At 36.1% G+C, this 22256-nt stretch overlaps 1 protein-coding gene across 2 annotated transcripts in view; it reads left to right on the top strand.

The window, feature by feature from the left end:
* Nucleotides 1-22256, top strand: part of LOC120526117 (sorting nexin-9-like) — a 137122-nt gene that overhangs the window by 62125 nt on the left and 52741 nt on the right. The window contains exons 3-6 of one of the 2 annotated variants that reach the window (XM_039749051.1): nt 2731-2805; nt 7086-7187; nt 10935-11009; nt 15013-15178. In XM_039749051.1, coding sequence (XP_039604985.1) covers nt 2731-2805; nt 7086-7187; nt 10935-11009; nt 15013-15178 — 418 coding nt within the window. The remainder of the gene's footprint in view (nt 1-2730; nt 2806-7085; nt 7188-10934; nt 11010-15012; nt 15179-22256) is intronic. The other variant, XM_039749052.1, reaches the window with a different exon arrangement.

Here is a 22256-nt window from a genome sequence, read left to right as displayed (position 1 = left end):
TCGGAAAAAATTGAGAGCAGCTGTGTTTGCATTTGGTTTGGGGAAGAAGGAAACAACATTCATCTGTTTAATTATTCATTTTTTCACCAACTTTAAATGTATAAAGTGAAGTGACTTATTTGATATGTATGAAAGTTTGTGTTTTAATCTCACTGATTAATGTGTGTTGATGTGTTTTGATGCTTCTGCCTGCTACCTTTTGATTTGTAACAATATGCTGTCTTAAAATGGAATAGAAAAAATGTTATAGAAGCTCCTGTGTGTCCAGCTGAAGCTGTCAGCTTCACGGGCTATGTGGAAAGGTATCTTGAGATCAATGAATGATTGTTTGTACAATGTTTCAAATGAAAATATATAGCTGAATTATAGGAAAAACATTTTAAAGAGCTGCACAGATATATACCTCCTTGGATTATCATGCAATGACATTACAATATAAAATCAGTGTAAATCATCCTACTTAGCATGATAGCCAGACCTAATAATAAGAAGCAAAGTCTGATTTTTGGGCTTTCAAATGTCCCTGTATTTTTCCCAAAATATTCTTCTGATATTCATTTATACAAAATTTATTATAGCCTGAAGCAGCAGTGTTGTTGATAAACAGAATGAATAAGGGAAAGTAAATCAATTGCAATTTTGCTGTGGGAGATGTAGTTTTGTCTCTCTTTTATTATATATTGTATCTTGAAGTTCTACTTATTAGTACTAATAGTATTAACACGATTCAGTTTCTGATAGCTTTCCAAAACTTTATTTTTAACTTTGCTTTCTAACTGTACTCAGATCCCATCAATTCATTTTCTGAACTCAGTTAACCCAATTTTCACATCAAAGTGAGCTGGAGCTTATCCTGGCAACATCCGGCACAAAACAATGAAATGAAACTGGATGGGATGCCAGTACATCACAGGGCATGCTTACACAGTAAACTAAATTTATGTGACTATGTTCAATTTATTTTTACTTTGAACTTTTATATAGTAAATATATTACAACTAGAGTTTATTTTTTTGCAATCCAAAGCTGTGCTATTGAAGATTGTATTTTAATCACGTTCACTTCTTTACTTTAAGCTTTCAAGTTTGTCAGTTTTATCAGTAAACATTTTTATTTTAATTTAAAACCAGCCAAACACAAACGAGGAAAGCAACTACTAATAGTCACAGAATGAGCCATTGCAAGCAGTCACCTTGTGCACAAAAGTCAATTTCATACCACTTAGGTCACAAAAGAGTAAACAGACTACTTTCATTTTGTTAGTATAGCATTTATCAAGGAAAACCTCAACTCTGTTTATTATATAATACAGGTATTGTAATGCTTTGTTATCTCAAAACTCAAAACAATGCTGAGATTTCCTTTAAAAAGCTGTTTTTTGCTCATATATTTAAAAACTTAATAAAAAGAACAGCACATATTCTCCCAGAAGTTAAATTTTCTATGCATGTACGATTTTTACATATACTTTTAAGCATTGTTTTTCATATTGTGCCGTGTAGTTATGTCATTACTCGTGCTTTAATTTGAACTTGACCAAATTGATTCTAAGATGATTATCATTTCAGCCGTGTGTACAGTATGTATATATTTTTCATTGTTACATGTAATTGCTAAATTTATCATTCTTGTAAGTAGTTTTTGCTACGGTTTTTTATTTTCTGTACCTGAATACATGAACTTTTTCATCCATCTATCCATCCAGTTTGAACTGCTCATTTTATGTCTTTTGGAAGTGGGAGAAAAACTCCATGCAATGCTGGGAGTACTATCCAGTAACCTGGAGCTGTGAGATAGCACTACCCACTGCTTGCTCCACTATGACAAAATAGAATGTTAATGTCTGTACACTGAACATGTCAAACATTCTGTTTGAGAAGTAATTTGGATATGGACAAAACATGAACTTTTTAAGAGTTCTGTTATGTTCTCTTGTCCCTGATGAGAATTTCAATATAACTGCATGATCATTGTAAATAAATATTACTGTAGTGCTTGGGTCGATGTGTTCTTGCTGACTTTGCTATATCATTTTTCCTGAAGGGACTATGCTGTGGCATATTGTTTATCTGGGTCTGATTCCCAGCTGTGCCACTGTCAGTGTGTGAAGTTTGCATAGTGTTGCTACATTTGACACAAGTTTTCTTGATTATACTTCATTTTTCTGTCTTATTATAAACTTAGGCTTTTTAAGTAATGAAGTGATTATGGTATGAAGGAATATGGATGTGTGTGAGTATGTCCTGGGTGGGACATATTTGTCATTCAGGGTTTATTTTTCACATTTACTTTAGCCCTCATAATCCTGTAATAGTACATGCAGATCACAATTTGTTTGGAACTAGGTGGATGTTTATTCTGTCATATTTCACACTAAACCACTTATCTGGGTAAAAGCAATAAATGAAGAGAGGTCATAGTAGCATAAAATAATTCAGTAATCTTAACCTTTTAACTTTTTCTCAATTCCGCCATTAGCACCAGATTTGTCTAATTAAGAATAAGTATTTATGTTTGTAGTGTAACTGAACAAGAATGTGAAATGGCTTAGGGGTATGTGTAACACTGGGTGGGAACTACTGCATCAAAGTAACTTCTAGCATTATGAAGAAAACTGAAAGGATTACTCCAATAACATGACATTATCAAATTGCTTAATTTAATTTAGATGTTTATATTAATTATACAGATCTGAAAGTTAGATTAATCAAATTTTCTTTTAACTTTTAGGAAATTGGTGGTGGATGGTTGGAAGCTAAAAGCAACAAGGGTGAGGTTGGGCTGGTTCCTGAAGACTATGTGGAGGTAAATAGTTAATATTATTTATATATAATTAATTCATACCATCATGAGTGTATATTTTAAGCTATATTTAAATTTGTATTTTGTTATAACAGCATATATTGTGTCTGAAATTATTCAGTTACTTTCAGTGTGCTTATATTCCAGGTGTACAAGGAGAAGCTATGTTACATACTCACCAATAGTTTGCTTGTACAGTATGTAAATTTTACTGTGCACCTGGAAGTTCAGAATGGAGAAACTTGGTGGAAGTGGTAGTGCTGTGAAAACTAAGAATATATATATAAAAAATGGATATCTGACCTTCATTTAATTTAACAAATAACTGTTGTGAAGCCCAGGGCACGCACAGCTACCCTAACCCCAACACAAACAGGCAGGACACCAATTGCCACAAAGCATACGGTTTGTTTACACAGTGTTGCTTCCCACAGCACACAAGACACAGAACACAACACAATCCCTTTTTCCACGAGTCCTTCGCCTCCACTCTTCCGCAGGCTTTGTCCTCTTCCTTCCGACTCTGGTCGTTGACTCCTGGTGACAGGCCCCTTTATATAGGGCACTCAGAAGGACTCCTGGTGCCCAGTGAGCTGCTTCCGGCAGCACTGTGATGGAAGTACTGCCAAATAGGGCCCTGCAAATGTCTATACACAGGGTTGAACCTCTATGCTCAGGACCTGTAGCCCTGCTGAAAACCAAGGGGGCTGCCCTCTGTCAATCCAGTAGATAAAGGGTCTTGAAAATACTGTCTCCTCCGGTCCATCCATAATCCGGGCATCCGCCACACAGTGAAAATTATTTAATGCAGTCATTTATTCAACAAAAGACAGAAATGCAATTGTCAGCTGCAGAAAAAATAATTTTAGGTGTTTCTTGTTACTGTCTGACTGTCTCCTTAATTAACTTTGAGAACCTTTTGCCTATTTCTTCTTCTAGCTTATAATGGATTTTGTTATACATTTACACAGTTTTTTTACTGTTATTATATGTCATATACTGTCATTAATAGGGGCAGATCAGCAGGGTTTTTGTGGAGCTGAATGAATTAGTATTTCCTTTGTCATTTTTTTGTTTTATATATATTTTTTCTATTTGAAATTTACTTTACAATTACTAATCAACCTTAGAGTATATTTTTGGGTGCTGGACCTTAACTGACACAAATAGTAGAAGATTCAAATCTACTCTGAAGACCCAGCTAGGAACTAAATCATTGTTCAAGCACTGTGACATGACCATGCTACCTGCTGCACTGCCATGAGGACTTTATTTTATATAATACCTTTATTAGCAAGCAGCATGAAGCATTTTTAATATTCTAACATTTTCAAAAATCATATGTACAAAGTACAGTTGTTTGCATATTCCATCAATGTTTTTGAAAACCTTTAGAAATAATGATGTCTAGTACCACACCAGACCATCAAATAGTTGTTATATCACAGTTACCACATGGATCGTGCTATGTTTTATACTAGATTGAAAGATCCCTGAAAGAGCGAAAAAGAACCAGTTAGGCTAAGCTTTCCAGTATTTCACTTAGATAAACCGAAGAGCTGAAGACTCCCCCAAATATTAATATTACCAAGAAAGCTGGTTATTGGTGTTTTTGTTTTTCTCCTCTGTTAGAAATGACAAAGTTTACATATTTCTATTGTGAATAAAAAGACAAAGATAAAGATTTGGGGCACCCTTGGGTAAACCCCATATAACTGAAACAAAATAACAAACACAAAGTTAACATGTAATTTGAGAAGTGCCTTCACAGACACGAGTCTACAACTAGACTGAAAGGAAGATGGTGGTGGAGACAGTTAAGAGGCATGCAGAGCGGAAGAGGCAGACTAAGGGGACCGGAACCAGAAGTGATGTCATTTGTCTTTCCATCACCAGTTGTCAGGCCTGCAGGAGAAAGGAGAGGAGAGTCATTATGCAACAATGCCAATCCTTGACTTAGGGTGGAATTGTCATTAAATAAGCCCTGAAGTTGACTCCCAAGTGCACATGTGTGACATTATTTATGTAAATTGAAATAGTTATATTTAATTATTTATACAGTATTAATGTTGAATGGGTTTGGTATGCTAGTTTTACTGTTTTGTGTTTATAAATCTGAGCAATGCCTATGAACCTGTTATCAGTGAAGAATTCTAAATAATAATAAACTGAATTGAATATTCGATGGGAGGAATTTAATTTAATTTTGCTGTACCTTAAGGGTTATTTTTGACTCTAAAAGTAATTTATTGTTTGTGCATTTTAACCTATAGTATTAGTGATACATCACTAGATGATATTTAAAATATTTTTATGGGCTGTGAAAAATGATGAGAGAACCTTATAGAGGTAGATTTGCTGTGAGTTCAGTAATAATATGGAAATGTTCAGGAACTTCGCTGAACTTCAGAAAAGGCATTGTTGTTAATGGGGAAGAAAAAACTGAACTAGTTAGGAGTGGAGTATAATGGTGCAATGGTCTTTTAAGTGGCCCTGAGGGCTAGGGAAGTGATTTCTAACTATGCTAGACTGATTACTGTGGCCAAAAATGTGATCTGAGCAGTGAGGCAGCAGTACTAGCCACTGTGCCACCCTCAGTAAAACAACAAATGACACAAATGGAATGATTACCAAAAATAAAATACAGTACAACAAATGACCACAAACTAGCAGTAAGTAAATACAATGTAGGTCATTGTGCTGTTAGAGTTTCAGTCTTGGGGCACACATTGGCTGTGCCATGAAGTGGCAACACAGGGCTGGCTTGTTACATTCTCTGATGTTGCAGCTCTGGGTGCAGCGAGAATGTATTTTTTGTTTCCTATTTATCTGTGTAGATGCTTTGCACTTTTTTCCTCCATCAAAAAACACTTTGGGAATTTCGGCGATCAATACTAGCTATAAAAAGTCAGTAATGCTGGGTCACAATTGACAAAAAAGACATGGCAGTGTTCAAAATGTGTAGCAGGTATACAGAAGTGTGACATTTGTTTTTTTTTTTTTTTGCTTTTTGCAAAGTTTGGTGGCCATACTGAAATCCTTATAATTTTTGACCTGAAAATACTACTTGCAGGATGTTTTGTACGTAGGTGGCAAACAAACTACTGTAAATTTAGAGTAAAACCCAGTAAGGTCTATAGTGGATCAAAACTCACCCAAGAAACATTGAAGGGTTCAAAATGTGTAGCAGTAGTACAAAAATGTGATATTAGGATTTTCTACAAGCTTTCACATTTCTGCACATAAAGATGACATTTAGGATGTTTTTTTAGATTGTGAACAGAAATACTACCCTTAATGCAGTGGGTCAAAACTGACTCAAGCTAAAAACATTGTGTAGAATGCCTAGAAAATCTATAGAATGCCGCAAATGGATGTCAAAATATGAAACGGTTAAAAAAAAAAATTAAACAATTAAAATTTCAAACATTTCCTAGGCATTCTATGCAATGCTAAAAGACAAACCAGCAAAGTATAAAATACTTCTGTTAGTGACTAATATTTCCTCTAATTATTTTCAAATGTGTGCTGTATAATGATGCAATTTTGCTAAATATTTTATGACAAAATTAAATATATGCAATATCTATGTTCTATCAGTAGTTAATATTAGTTTATCAGCTGAGAGAATGGGAAGTAAAATACAATGTGGAATTTCATGCAAAACAGTGTGCAGCCAGTTCTTGTTTAAGCTATATTTTATATTTCTTTTTTCATTTCCTTATACCGTTTTTCAATAAAGGCACGCTGTCAAGTCCATAACATTGCTATGTGGCAGCATGATTGGCAATTCTATATCAAAGAAGTTCATTTGGTTTTTAAAGCTTTTTAAATAAATAACCTAGTTATTATAATGTCTAAACAGATTATGTCAGTTGTACTATATGCATAAAGCCTGCAAACATGCTCATTTTGTAATGAATCAACTTAAAGTAGTTGCATATTGATATATTTTTCCATATATATTTTTTAAGATCAATTCATTTTGAGTAACGCCAACCTAAGCCAACTGGATAATGGCAGTATACTCTAGAAATGTTTTCTTTAAGTGGTGCTGATCACTAAAGCAATAAAATCAATTCACATTCTTTCTACATAAATTGTATTTCTTAATGTGACACACAAGAAACACAAGTCAGTTGTACTAGAAATGGGTAAGTAGAGCATTAAAACCTACTCATTTTGAGTAAAGTTGTTTTCAGCTGAGTAACAGCGACATACCCCAAGTATACTTGATAATATCTGTTTTTCATCACAGCTGTTTCCATGTCTTTCCTTTATAGATTATTGTGAGTCCAGCCCCTACTGGAAGTGCTTCAGTAGATTTATTAGGATTTGATGCATTTTCCACACCAAGTGAAAGCAATGCATTTCCTTCAAATCAGGTACTGTGTACTTAATTTTGTGCAAAGAATTTAATAATAGCAAAATGTCTTGATCTCTTCTGCGTAAAATTACTGATACACCTGTATATTAAAGGTTTTTTTCATGTATTTTAGGGGAAAAAAATTAAGTACATGAATTATAAGCTCTCTACCATTCATACCTATACAGATCCTTTTATATGCATTCTGATCTTTTGAAACACCTTTTGTTTTTTCTTGCTTGGCCCAGTGAACTTTCCCTTCATTTTATCTTAAGACTTGAGGGGAGAAGTGCTCAATATTGGTCCTAGAAGGCCATTGTGCCTACAGTTTTCATGCAATCAAATTTTCAATCAAAAGCTTTTAAACTGATGTGAAAGGTAATGTCATATCATTAGCTAACCCAGAATATTGTCAAGAGGCTAATATTGCAAAAAAGAGTGCATTTACAGTCATATGAAAAAGTTTGGGAACCCCTCTCAGCCTGCTTAATAATTTACTCACTTTCAACAAAAATGATAACAGTGGTATGTCTTTTATTTCCTAGGAAGATCTGAGTACTAAGGGTGTTTTCCGAACAAAGATTTTTAGTGAAGCAGTATTTAGTTGTATGAAATGAAATCAAATGTGAAAAATCGGATGTGCAAAAATGTAGGTCCTCAAGTAATGTTGCTGATTTGAATGCATGTAACTGATCAATACTGATTACTTGCAACACCAAATTGGTTGGATCAGCTCATTAAGCCTTGAACTTCATAGACAGGTGTCCAATCATGAGAAAAGGTATTTAAGGTGGTCAATTGCAAGTTGTGCTTCCCTTTGACTCTCCTCTGAAGAGTGACAGCATGGGATCCTTAAAGCAACTCTCAAAAGATCTGAAAACAAAGATTGTTCAGTATCATGGTTTAGAGGAAGGCTACAAAAAGCTATCTCAGAGGTTTAAACTGTCAGTTTCAACTGTAAGGAATCTAATCAGAAAATGGAAGGCCACAGGCTCAGTTGCTTTTAAACCCAGGTCTGGCAGGCCAAGAAAAATACAGGAGCGGCATATGTGCAGGATTGTGAGAATGGTTACAGACAATCCACAGATAACCTCCAAAGAACTGCAAGAACATCTTGCTGCAGATGGTGTATCTGTACATCGTTCTACAATTCAGCTCAAATTGCACAAAGAACTTCTGAATGGCAGGGTGGTGAGAAAGAAGCCCTTTCTGCACTCATGCCACAAACAGAGTCGCTTGTTGTATGCAAATACTCATTTAGACAAGCCAGATTTATTTTGGAACAAAGTGCTTTGGACTGATGAGACAAAAATTGAGTTATTTGCTCATAACAAAAAGCACTTTGCGTGGCGGAAGAAGAACACCGCATTCCAAGAAAAACACTTGCTACCTTCTGTCAAATTTGATGGAGGTTCCATCATGCTGTGGGGCTGTGTGGCTAGTTCAGGGACTGGGGCTCTTGTTAAAGTCGAGAGTCGGATGAATTCAACCCAGTATCTACAAATTCTTCAGGATAATGTTTAAGCATCAGTCACATAGTTGAAGTTATGCAGGGATTGGATATTCGAACAAGACAATGACCCAAAAAACAGTTCGAAATCTACAAAAGCATTCATGCAGAGGGAGAAGTGCAGTGTTCTGGAATGGCCATCACAGTCCCCCGACTTGAATATCATCGAAAATCTATGGGATGATTTGAAGCAGGCTGTCCTTGTTTGGCAGCCATTAAATTTAACTGAACTGGAGTGATTTTGTTTGGAAGAATGGTCAAAGATACCTCCACCCAGAATCCAGGTACTCATCAAAGGCTATAGGAGGCGTCTAGAGGCTGTTATATTTGCAAAAGGAGACTCATAATATCTCTGTTGGTGTGTACCTGTCTAATTTTGTAAGGATGCATATTGTATATTTTCTGTTAATCCAATAAACTTAATGTCACTGCTGAAATACTACTGTTTCCATAAGGCATGTCATATATTAAATAGGAAGTTGGTACTTTGAAAGCTCAGCCAATGATAAACAAAAATCCAAAGAATTAAGAGGGGTTCCCAAACTTTTTCATATAACTGTATTAACTAATAAAGCATACATAGCCATAGAATGAACAGAAGATGGGAACGTAAAAAAAAAACCAAAATGCTTATCTCTCTCTAGACCTTCCTGATGTCACCCTCTCGATTTGGGTTGTGAAGCCTGATCCACTTTCTACCATTCTACTAAACCAAATACATACCTTCTCCCTTTGTATCTCCCTATCCTTACTAAGGTTTTACATTATCAAGGACACCCTAATCTCACAGCTCAGACACTCTTTAAAATAAAAAAAATTATATTTATGATGTCACACAGACAACTGGGGCACATGTATTTTAGTGGCTTTCTGAATAACACCAGTTACCAGAAACAACGTGTAATAAATTTTGTTTTATTTTTATCGTAACCATTAGGTGATATGCTGTATTAGCTTTAGAAATATAATAATAAAGTAGTAATGGTGCTTATCTCATTCTTTATCTATGGTATCTTCTATAATGTGAGTGTTTTAATGTCTCACTCAGGGATCCTGCCTTGCTTTCATAACATTCAGTTGAGGGTTATTAATCAGTTAACCCTTAGTTTCAGCACTAGAGTGCATTGCTTTTGCATTAGGTGGCTTTGATTTGAGCACCTCTCATTTCTTAAATAAGGCAGTTCTTTGTGCCAAGTAAGCTTAAGTTGTCTTTTTGGGATACAGGTTCACAGCTTCCATAGAAGAAAAAGTACATAGGTGAGCCAAAAGTGGAGAACAGGTAATAAATAGCAGATGAGGAGCATACACTGGTCAGGGTGCCACTTGTTAGAATCAACAAAAATTTAACAAGTACATCTTTGGGATGAGAGAGTCGACCCCACATAGAAAAAGAATGTGCAAAAAACACTTATATAGTGGTCTCCATCACAACTGGAACCCATTTTTATTGAGATGTAATGCAGCAGCTGGTTTAATCTCTTACTTACCACAGGATAGAACTCCCTGAATTTCTGTTTAGTGGTTTTTCATAATGTGTGGCTGTAGTAGATTAGATCACAGTGTGGATCTGTAGTTTTCTTTTTCTTATTTACCTGCACTTGTATCAAAAGTTGGTCATAAAATCTCATAAGGTTTTGTGTTCTTCAGTGTGGTTAGCTGGTGAAAGAGAGGTAGAGATATGGTAATTACAGCTTTTCTAATTTTACTTTTTATTATTTATTGATATCAGCAGCGCTGATAGATTTGCTGTTGACAGATAGGAAGACTTGAATAAATGAATTAATACACATATGTTTTCTAAACAGTAAACCAGCACAATCCTTAAAGGAATGAAGTAAATTCAATACATATGGTCCAGCTTCACCTGTCTCTAATGATATGTCATGTATTGCTGATGTGTTGAAAATTTATAAAAAAAATATTTTAGGAATTTGGAATTAAGGAATTTGTCCTTAACTCAATTTTTCTTTTTGTAAAAACTTGATTGATTTGTATGGATTGCAATAAAATTAATAAAGAAAGGAAAAAAAAATATTTTAGTTCTTTTAGTTTCAAATAAAGCAATTTGTTCTCTTATTGCTATGATATGGCTATGTATGTAGCATAAGACAATTAATTTTAAAAAGTCTGTGTAATATATACTTACTATTAAACATTATAGTAATAAACATACTTGAAATCATATTTCTCAAAGTTATTTAGTTACAATGTTGTGTTAATCTTTAGAGATTACCCTCACATTTTTCCTTCCTTAAGGTGGATATTGTTGTCTCTGTAGCACATTCAGGTGCTCCAGAAAATCTGATTCCTCCGGTAGCAGCCCCTGATCAGGTAAAACCAATACCAGCATGACTCATTACAAGCATGCTGGTTATTCACATTCAGAACTGCTTGAACTAATGTAATGTTTATTTGTTTTTTGGATCTTACACTAATATAAAAAATATTTTTTTTTAATCATTGTAATTGGTTGACCATTTAAATCCGATATAGAGTTCTATATATTGAAAGATGTCAGGAACTGAAATGCTTTCCCTCCCCACAATTTCAGTGAGCTTCAGAGGTTTATCAGTCTCTTCTGCAGAGTGATTATCATGCTGAGGTATTTGTATTAAAAAAAAAAAAAAAAGTTCTGGGATTGAGTCTCACATTCTTCACACTGTGAGCGATATAAGAACTTACAGCAGTCATTAAATGTGTTATTTCTGTGTTTGTGCTTCCTAATTATAATTACAATTGTATTGGTAATCTCTGTCATCAAATTCCAAGCTTCCTGTATATGTGTTTGTTTTGCTAAAATCTTAATAGGGCCTTTTCCATGCTGCTTATGATGATGGCTTGCCTTAAAGGCATTTTCACAGTCCATTTTCTTTGTTCCAAATCAAGGTATAAGTTGTTACTTTGTTTCAATTTCTAGTTAGTTTAGTAGTATTTCAAACTGCAGACTTTAAAGTGAACCAAACATATCTTTTCTTTAATTGGGCAGAAACATTTTTTTCCCGGGGGAAAAAAAAATCATGGAGGGTCAAAAATGGATGCATTTGCACACTAGTACATCATCCATAATTATTTGCTTTATTTACCAAGCACTACTCTGTGAGCAAAACATCTATTATTGAACAACTAGAAGACTGCTTTAAAATTCTGCAGGTACAATGCATGGTACGAAAAGGACACATTTGAAATGGGCGAGTGTACAACAGAGGGCAAGTTCTGCGAAGTATATACATTAATGTATTCAGTTTTGTTACAATAGATGAATTTCATTTAACTGTATGATGTTCCTGCTGTGTGGCCTGTGCTGGCTGGGATTGGCTCCAGCAGACCCACTGTGACCCTGTGTTAGGATATAGCGGGTTGGATAATGACTGACTGACTGACTGTATGATGTTGCATATTTACTCTCTAGTACCCACCATATAAACTTAACCTCAGATTTGTTTATGTCAACTGATATGCCTACTGACTTAATTCTTGTAAATATTTGGTAATAATGTTAATTTTAGAATACTGTAGTAGCATTTACCAAGTATGATTAAAGGTAGTGTGAGCACAGAGAGGATGCTCCACTTGCATGCATCACTTTCATGTTGCAAGGTTAGAAAGTTTGAACATCAGTCTAACTAGGCATTGCTATTTGTTTCTCACCACCTCAGTATGTCTTTCAATCAATTCAATTACAAGAGAATTTACCCCTTTCTTTTTTAAAAAAAAAAAGTAACATGGTGAGTTGCTGTCCGATTGTGTGCGCAAGGGGCTGTGAGCCAGAATCAACTGCTAGGGTTGCTGTAATTGTCCAAGTAGTTGTTTGAGTTGTTTTATGCAAGTAGTCTTACATTTGTACCTATGTGTATATTTACTTTTCTTTCTTTTCTTTTTTGTTTTTGTTTTTTTTTTGTTTGTTTTTAATGCTTCATGTTAACCCTCAACTCATTATGCTGTGAATAAGATTCCCTTATTACTGACATCAAATGCATAGTGTGACCACTAGAGCACACAGTTATAGGAATCACTGCTGGGTTTGCTAACTATGGCACCAATACCATCCGTTTTTAAGGGTCTCGGTCTGGCTGTTTTGGGCTGCACCAGAGTGTAGTTGGTAAATTGACATCTACTTACACAAACCAAACTTTTGTGGAAATTATACCACAGTCAAAAAAAAAAATCATGAAATGAACTAGGTATGAAAACCCCCTAAGTTTTGTTTCTTTTATTGGAGAGCCAATCATTTTCCTTAGTGTACTTCCTTTTGAAGATCTAGCACATTTCTGATAATTTCTAGACATCTTTGTAAACAACTCTAGTAACTATCTAGCCTACAGTTTATTTTTATGTTAGACATATAAGGTAATTAGGCAGTCTTCTTAAACTCCCTTTAGTGTTTACCAGAGTTTTCCCACACAAGTCTCTGGGGAAGCATTGGTGTTTAAGATTGTGAACTGCTACCAGTTGTTTGTACAGGGTATCATAAACTTGTTGGAAGCTGAATAGATTATCCAGGAAGACAGGGTCTTTTTAACCATATATGTATAGTGACAGTAAATGTTTTGTCTTGTATGTACAAATGATTGATTAACGTGTTATAAACAATATTTTGGAAATGTAAGTTGAATGATTTACTTTCACAATCAGATATTAATTTTTCATTTTACATCTGTTGCCATTGCTGTCTGTTTTTACTTTTGAGATGTTATATTGGTTTCCTGCGAACTCTAACCTTACTTAAAATTATTGTTTATCCTTTACGAAGATTATATAACTCATGTAATAATTATGTAATTACCTTACATTTTATAGGCTTCTACCATTCTCACGTAGTGTTCTCATACAAACTTCCAATTATTTCAAGTCCTTTATTGAAGTAATACATTTTCCTCTGCACTATAATTGGGACTACCCAGGAGCCCCATAGTTTTAGCTTAAACATCAAGATCTCCATAACCAATCTTGATTCCTCCTTTTAATACATTTTCATTTTTTTATTGAAATGTCTTTTATGGTCATATCCAGCTGTTTTTTAAAGGTTTGGTTCTTTTCTAAAAAATAAATCTTTTGTTTATCCAGGCAGGAAAAATATAAGGTTGAAACTGCTACTTGTTATGATACAGGTCCTTTGCAGGGTAGAGTACATACAAACACAAGAATAATTCTCAAATACACTAACATTTTAAATGGAGCATTTCATCCATATGATATAATTTTAGATAGTGAACTTATATATATACATTTATGTATTTCTTCTCAGTAGCAGAAAGCTTCAGAGCATATTCAAATAGCTTTGTTAACAATGTTTCTGAAATGCTTCTTCTCTGCATGCTTGGATGCAGATGTACATGACATCAGTGTTAAAATGTCATAAACACAAATCTTATTGGTGTACAGTAATCCCTCGCTATATCGCGCTTTGACTTTCGCGGTTTCACTCTATCGCGGATTTTAAATGTAAGCACATCTAAATATATATCACAGATTTTTCGCTGGTTCGCAGATTTCTGCAGACAGTGGGTCTTTTAATTTATGCTACACGCTTCCTCAGTTTGTTTGCCCTGTTGATTTCATACAAGGGACGCTATTGGCGGATGGCTTAGAAGCTACCCAATCAGAGCATGTATTACATATTAACTAAAACTCCTCAATGCTATAAGATATGCATCGCTCGCGGAGCTTGATTGTTTGCTTGTCTCTGCCTCTCTCTCACCCTCTTTGACATTCTCTGCGCCTGACGGAGGGGCTGTTTGCACAGAGGCAGTTTGCTTAAAAGATACTGACGCTCCTCTAACAAAATGCCGCTTTATTGCGGTACTCGGCATATTTAAAAGCACACATATTGATTTTTTGATTGTTGCTTTAATCTCGCTCTCTCTCTCTGATGTTCTCTGCGCCTGACGGGCAGAGGGGCTGTTTGCTTAGAAGATACTGACGCTCCTCTAAAAAATGCCGGCCAACTTAAAAGCACACGTATTGATTTTTTGATTGTTTGCTTTTCTTTGAAAGCACTCTCTCCCTCTGAAATTCTCTGCTCCTGAAGAGAAGAAGATCTATTTGCATTCTTTTAATTGTGAGAAAGAACTATCATCTCTGTCTTGTAATGAAGCACAGTTTAAACTTTTGACAAAAGGGTGTTATTTCATGTGTAGAGGGCTGTAATAATGTTAACAGTGTGGGAGAGTTTATAAGGGCTTAAAATATATAAAAATAACTACACAAACATATGGTTTCTACTTGCTGATTTTTCGTCTTATCGCGGGGGTTCTGGAACGCAACCCCCGCGATCGAGGAGGGATTACTGTAATTCATATTAACATTTTAATGGCCTGTTTTACCTGTTATATAGGGAAACTCTACCAATGATCCTTGGACAACCTGGAATGCAGATGCTTCTGGGCAGTCTGCTGATAGCTGGGGACTAAAGCCAGAAAAACCAGAACCACCAAAAGTCAATCCAGCAAATAACTGGAAAACAACTGAATATGGACATCCACAAGCATACCAGGGCCCAGGTAGATGCTGTTAATGTGTTACTTCTAAATAATTTAAAAATATTTTTGAAATGTTTAAAATTAGTGATAAAATGTTGTTTTTCACAGGTAATTTTATAGCATTTGTTTTGTCAATGATCAGATAATTATGGCATCCAAGTAGCAACATGTCCTCATTACCCAAGCTTAATTTGCTTTTGTCATCATAATACATCACAATTTGCCATATATTCTCAGTATTATTCTCAAAACCTTAAATTGTGTTACAGAATATATTGGTTTACAATAACTCCTTATGAAGAATCCATAAGTAATTTTCTGTTGCATGTATAAATTAAATAAAATGTTTCTGTTGAATGAAAAATTGCATATATATATATTCTTGAAGAATTGCATTATAAAATTCTATATCCTGATGTTTAGACAAATTTGTTTTTCTCTTTTTAAAGATATTTATCCATATCCTTATCTATCTGAGTTCTCAGGTACTTTATTTGTATGCAATGCAGTTTAATAACAATGTGCTTTTTGAAATACTAAAAATTAAGATTTTATGTGAATTTTTGCATGTAGCCTGGTTTTGCATGGATTATTGTGGGATTTTCATGTTGTTACTAGTTCTTTTCTATATATTTACACTAACCAATGTGTCATAATTTTAAGAACAATCTCATATTTTTTAAATCTTTCATTATGGAAATCAGATGAACATTAACATGTTTAACCATCATTATTAAATGGTTGGGCAGCATCGTGATAGGGTGTAATTTAAAATTGGAAATGTCATGTACTTAGGAAACTGTACAAGTTGCAAAAGGGTATTCAAAATGAATCTGTAATTAGTGTAAATAATGGATTGTTTTATGGTGGTTAGAGAGAAACGTCTTTGACAGTGTTTTCTTAAAGTGATAGTGTTACCTGACTGTGTATCATTATAATGTTCTGTATGTGAAAGTGGGTATGTGAACACAAGTTAGGGGACACCCCATCTCCAACAGCCTAGCACTCTTAATACAATTTAGGGTATTAGGCAGTTGGAACTTTCTCAGTAGTATGGGGGTGCAAGACCGGAAACATCACCACATAGTGCTTCAGTGCACTGCAGTGGCCACACATGTTCACACTGATGCTCACCCCCACACATATCCAGTTTTGGAATGGACAACTAACCTAATACAGGTAAAATTCCATTATAACAAAGTGCCAGCGACCTAAAAAATATTACGTTGTAACGAATATTTTGTTGTAATGAGATTCTGTATTTGTTACTATAGTGCTTTCTTTAACTTGTACCCAGGCGTTTGCAATAATTTCAATAGCTTCTTCTGCGTTATTTTTACTCTCCTCCTGCCAACAAGTTATGCTGACGAGAATTTTTCTCAGCATTTCCTTGCGATAATACACTTTCAGGGTGTGAATGATGCCCAAATCCATTGGCTGAAGCGCTGCCATGCAGGTGGTTGGGAGGCACTCAAAGTGAACATTATCTGGATGTGGAAGCATGTTGTGGGCAGCACAGTTATCAGTCAGGAGCCGAATCATTATTTCTTCTTCATAATGTGAGGTTTTGAACTCTTTTGAGACCCCCCACTCCCCACCCAATGGGAACAACATGCTGAAGTGCGTCCTGAAGCACGATTGCAGCATCTGTGGAAGATTGTTTGTCCGTTGCTGGGGCAGGGCAATAGGAGGCTCACATCGCTGCAGTGAAGCACCACAGAAGCAAATCATAAAAGACTGGGGTCGCGCTATAAGTCCCCGTCTTGCATCCCAAAACACGAGGCTTAGTCTCAGTACTTAAGCAAAACCAGCTTTATTCAACTTGAAACAGGAACGGCACAGTTATTTATTGTAGCGTGATCTGCCATTCTGCTATGCACAGACATAGCAGTCAGGCAGGATCGTGGCCATGTCAGTGATCAAGTAATCCTGTTATCTGCATTTACAATTTACATGCTCGTAACCTTGCATCACCCGTCGAGATCTTTTCTGTTTACTTTGGCGGAGAGATGCAGCATATCTGTGAGCCTGCTATTGCCCCGTACAGACGCGGAGATCACACTTCGGGATGCTCTTCAGCTTGCTGACTAGTTGGGGCAGGTCCCAAGAGAGTTTACAAACCTCACATTTTCTTGAATGAGTGCCGCATTAATAGGAATGTTTCTTGAACAAGCATCAATGAACCACATAAAAATGGCTTTTTGGACATCTTTACATACATTTGCAACCAGAGATTTTTCTACGTTTTTTGCTCTATCTTTCAAGAAAGTTGAAAGTGTCGATGGCGAAATTCCGAATTCACTGGCAACGTCTTTTTTCTTTTTGCAGCAATTGAGTGCTGCAAAAATGTAGTTTTTTTTTTTTTCTTCTAATATGAACTCTTATCGTTTTTCCATGTCTGCCGTTTCCATAGGAGGGTGACAATGGGTTAAATTCCAATGGATGTTTTACAAATGTTGACAAGCAATAAGTAAAAAGTATCACAGAAAACTGCAGGAAACAAAAAAGGCAAAAAAAAAAAAAAACAGTACGAGGAAAGTTCGAAGAGAGAAAAAAATTACAGTGTGTCTGTTTGGGGATCGTGGTGCACAACTGAGCCGAGGCCACAGAACTAACTGCTCTGTGGATGATTCATTCAGGCATTTCAAGGTCTTTTGTGCGCTTCGTTGTAATGAAAATATCTGCTGAATGTACTTCGTAGTAACGAGATTTCTATAGACTCGTGTCATATAGGGAAGCTGTCAGGACCATAAAAATACTTCGTTGTAATGAAAATTTCATTGTAAAGATATTCGTTATAATGGAATTTTACCTGTATTCATGTCTTTGGTAGACATACAAGGAAGTTCTACATGGGTAGAATATGCAGACTCTATATGGATTTGAACCTAGGACATTGTATCTATGAGGCAGTAGCACTAATAATTTTAATATTGATAAATAAAATATATGAAGATAAGGGATGAGTCTAAATAAAATAAGTCAGCAGCAACAGATGTGTTCTGTTTCTACAAAACAACCGGTTCATCCCTTCTCAGTAGGAACAAGTGCTGTGTTTGTCCACAGCTTATGTGAGAAGAAATTTGTTGAATATAAATCAACTCAAAGCTGCTGGACCAGCAACATACATGGCCGAGTGCCAGGTGCAAATGAGCTGATTGACATTACAGATATCTTAAAAATTTCCCAAATTCAGGTATTTGTCCCCAAGTGCTTCAAAACTACCCCCACGACATTCATGCTGAAGATGTCCTCCGTCTCTTGCTTCAATGACTATCACCCTATAGCACCAGTCATAATGAAGTGCTTCAAGAGGCTAGTTTTGGACCACCTGAAAGCCTAACTATCGACATCACATGACACTCTTCCAGTTTCCCTCCTGCCTGAACTATTCCACAGAGGTTGTCATACCATCTACTCTTCATCTGGCTCTGTTCTATCTGGATAAAAGAAACAACTATGCTAGAACGCTGTTCATAGACTTCAGTTCCACATCCGACGTCCTCATTACTCAGATTACTGCATCCTGGACTTCCTGACAGAGAGATTTTTTGCATCAGAATTACCATCTCCAGCATCATTACATTGAACCCCCTTCTGTTGACTTTCCTGACTCACGACTTTACAGCTGCATATAGTTCTAACACCATTATTAAGTTTGCTGACAACACATTAGAAATGGGGATGAGTCAGCTTACAGGATGGATGTATGATGATTGGTGGACTGCTGCAAGTGCAACAAGCTGTCTCTTATTGTGGACAAGACAAAGATGTTTGTTGACTTTAGAAAGGCTTATGCTGTCCATACCGCACTGCACATGAAATGCTTTGTGGTGGAATTGGCCAGTGCACCAAATTCCTTGGTGTGCAGCTGGCAGCTGACCTTACCTGGTGAATTAACACCACCTCCATAGCCAAGACTGTGCAACAGCGTCCCCACTTTCTTCAGCAGCTGAGGAAGGCAAGCCTACCGTCTCCGTTCTCTCCACATTCTACAGGGACACCACCAAGAGTGTTATGATCAGCTGCATCACTGTATGGTTTGAGAACTGTAGTGTCTCTGACCGCAAGTTCCTAAAATGGATAGTGCACACAGCATTGGGATCTCTTAAACCTTCATTGAGGACATCATTATCAAGCATTGCATCCACAAACCCTGCAGCATTGTGAACAAGTGCTCCCACCCCTCCCACTGTTTCTTTGTCCCACTTCCCACCTGGCAGAAGATTTTATAGCATCCAAAAAAGTTCTGACAGTGTTCTTAAACAGACTCTACCCCTTCGCTGTCCATAATGTGAACTTTTGTGCTGCCCGCCTCACCATAGATCTGCTTCTCATAGTTTATTTATATGCAGTACATTTATTACTATTCTTATTTTTCTTATTAGTTGTTATTATTTATTTATTTATCAGTACCTATTTCAATGTATTACTATAATTTATTTATTTATATATACTATAATATACTTTACTCGTCTTGTACTTGTCCTGTGCTTACATATATATGTTGCATCGTGATCCTGGGAAACTTGATTTTGTAATGCTCTGTGCTGCAGTACTGTGTATGGTTTGTATGACAATAAAACCACCTGAGTTGAAAAGGTTAGACTGTATAATAATTTATTTCCAGAATTGTTCTATAAGAATGATATAGAATTATTCTATAAGACCTAGAAAACATTGGTTATTGTGCATAAATACTATGAAAGGAATATATTGTTATATTAACATATTATTATATGCATGTTTTTGTGCATTTTATGTTATTTTCAAATGCCAGTTCCGTTTCTGTGATTTATTTTATGCCATACCATTTTCTAACACCATGAAATCCTTAGCAGGGACTCTGGGAGCTGGAACTTATTCTAGAAAACATAGAGCACAATGCAGGAACAATCCCAGGACATTATACCAGTTTATTGGAGAGTGAACACACTCACTCATACACCACATACACACTAGGACCAAATTATTGATGCTGATCAACCTGCATGTCTTTGGACCATGGGAGGAAACACACAGAGACAATGGGAGAACATGCAAACTCCACACAGGGTGACCCTAAGACATAAACTCTGGTTTCCTTACTGCAAGGGAGCAGCACTAACTGTGCTGCCCTTGTTTATTTTATATTTTTGTTTAATTGGACAAAATGGATTTTTGCTTACGTTGTGCTTTCTTGTTTATGCAATGGCATTTGGAGACATAACATGACCACGATTGTCTCACCGAAGACATCATGGAAGTAACATATACTTATGTAAGCGTGTCACTTCATGCACTGTTCCTCAGTAAATACAGTTATTGTCAAAATGTTCTGTAGTGTAAAGGGAAGTGCATTCAGAGAGTATGTCTTTATATAGAGAGTTGTGGAAATCTGGAACAAATTACCTAAATCACTCATTCTGTGTTTTAAGAAAGGCTACAATGCAGCTGGGTACAAAAGAAAGGATATATTTAACTTGCTTTGCCGATGACTATCAACATTAAAACCACCTGCCTAATACTGTGTAAGTTCACCTTTTGCTGCAAAAACATCTATGACCCAAGGAAGCATAGGCTCCACAACACCTCTGAAGGTGCCCTGTGGTATCTGGCACCAAGACGTTAGGAGCAGATCCTTCAAGTCAGGTAAGTTACGAGGGTGTTAAATAGATCAGACTTGTTTTTAAAACACATCCCACAGATGCTCAATTGGATTGAGATCTGGAGAATTTGGAGACCAAGTCATCACCTTGAATTCTTTGTCATATTCCTCAATCTATTCCTGAACTATTTGTGCAGTGTTGCAAGGTGCATTATCCTGCTGAAAAAGGGCACTGCCATCAGTGAATACTATTGCCTTGAAGGGGGGTGTAAGTCATCTGCAAGAATTTTTAGGTAAGTTGTATGTGTCAAAGTAACATCTACATGAATGCCAGGACCAAAGATTTCCCAGCAGAACATTGCCCAGAGCATCACACTTCCTCCGCTTGCTTGCCTTCTTCCTATGGTGCGTCTTATTCCCATCTCTAACATAGGCAAAATGATGCACACATACCCAGTCATCCACATGATATTAAAGAAAACGTGATTCATCAGACCAGGCCACCTTCTGCAGCTACACTATGGTCCAGTTCTGATGCTCATGTGCCCATTATAGGTGCTTTTAGCAGTGGACAGGGGTCAGCACTCTGACCAGTCTGTGGCAAGCTGCAATGTACTGTATGTTCTGACACCTTTCTCACATGTCAGGCAAAATATTTTAAAGCAGTGTGTGCTACAGTAGCTCTTCAGTGGGATCAGACCAGACTGAGTAGCCTCTGCTTCTCATGCACATTAATGAGCCTTGGGCACCCATGACCCTTTGCTTGCTCACTGGTTGTCCATCTTTGGTTTTTTTAGTTTTGGTAGATAGTAACAAATGCATTTTGGGAACACCCCACAAGACCTACCGTTTTGGATATGCTCTGACCATGTCCTCTAGCTATCACAACTTAGTCCTTGTAGGAGTCGCTCAGATCTTAATGCTTGCCTTTTTTTCCTGCTTCCAACATATCACCTTCAAGAACTGACTATTGACTTGCTGCCTAGTATATCCCACCTTTTCACAGGTGCCACTGTAATGGGATAATCAATGTTATTAACTTCACCTGTCAGTGGTTTTAGTTTAAATGCTGTGACTAATCAGTGTATATATACAGTATAATGTATACAAGCACAGTTTGTAATACAATATATGATATAATTACAGCTGAAGAGAAGCCATTGAATAATTATCTGTTATCTTACAGTTATTTTACAGTTCTTCAGTGTGATTTATGATGATTGTACACCGATCCTTATAAAAGTTGGCAGCAGCTTTTTTTTTTTACTAACATTTAACAGTCCTTGTATACTGTTTTTTTTTTCTTCTTTGGTTTCAACAATAAGAACATACAGTGGAACCTCGGGTCATGACCGTAAATCATTCCAAAACTCTGGTCGCAACCCGATTTGGTTCTGACCCAAAGTAATTTCCCCCATAGGATTTATGTAAATACAATGAATCCGTTCCGGACCGTATGAACTGTATGTAAATATATTTGTTTTAAAGATTTTTAAACACATAAATAGTTAA

Source organism: Polypterus senegalus, chromosome 3, assembly GCF_016835505.1.
Source record: "Polypterus senegalus isolate Bchr_013 chromosome 3, ASM1683550v1, whole genome shotgun sequence".
Lineage (NCBI taxonomy): Eukaryota > Metazoa > Chordata > Cladistia > Polypteriformes > Polypteridae > Polypterus > Polypterus senegalus.
The sequence above is the reverse complement of the archived record's forward strand: the minus strand, read 5'-3'. Positions and strand labels throughout refer to the sequence as shown.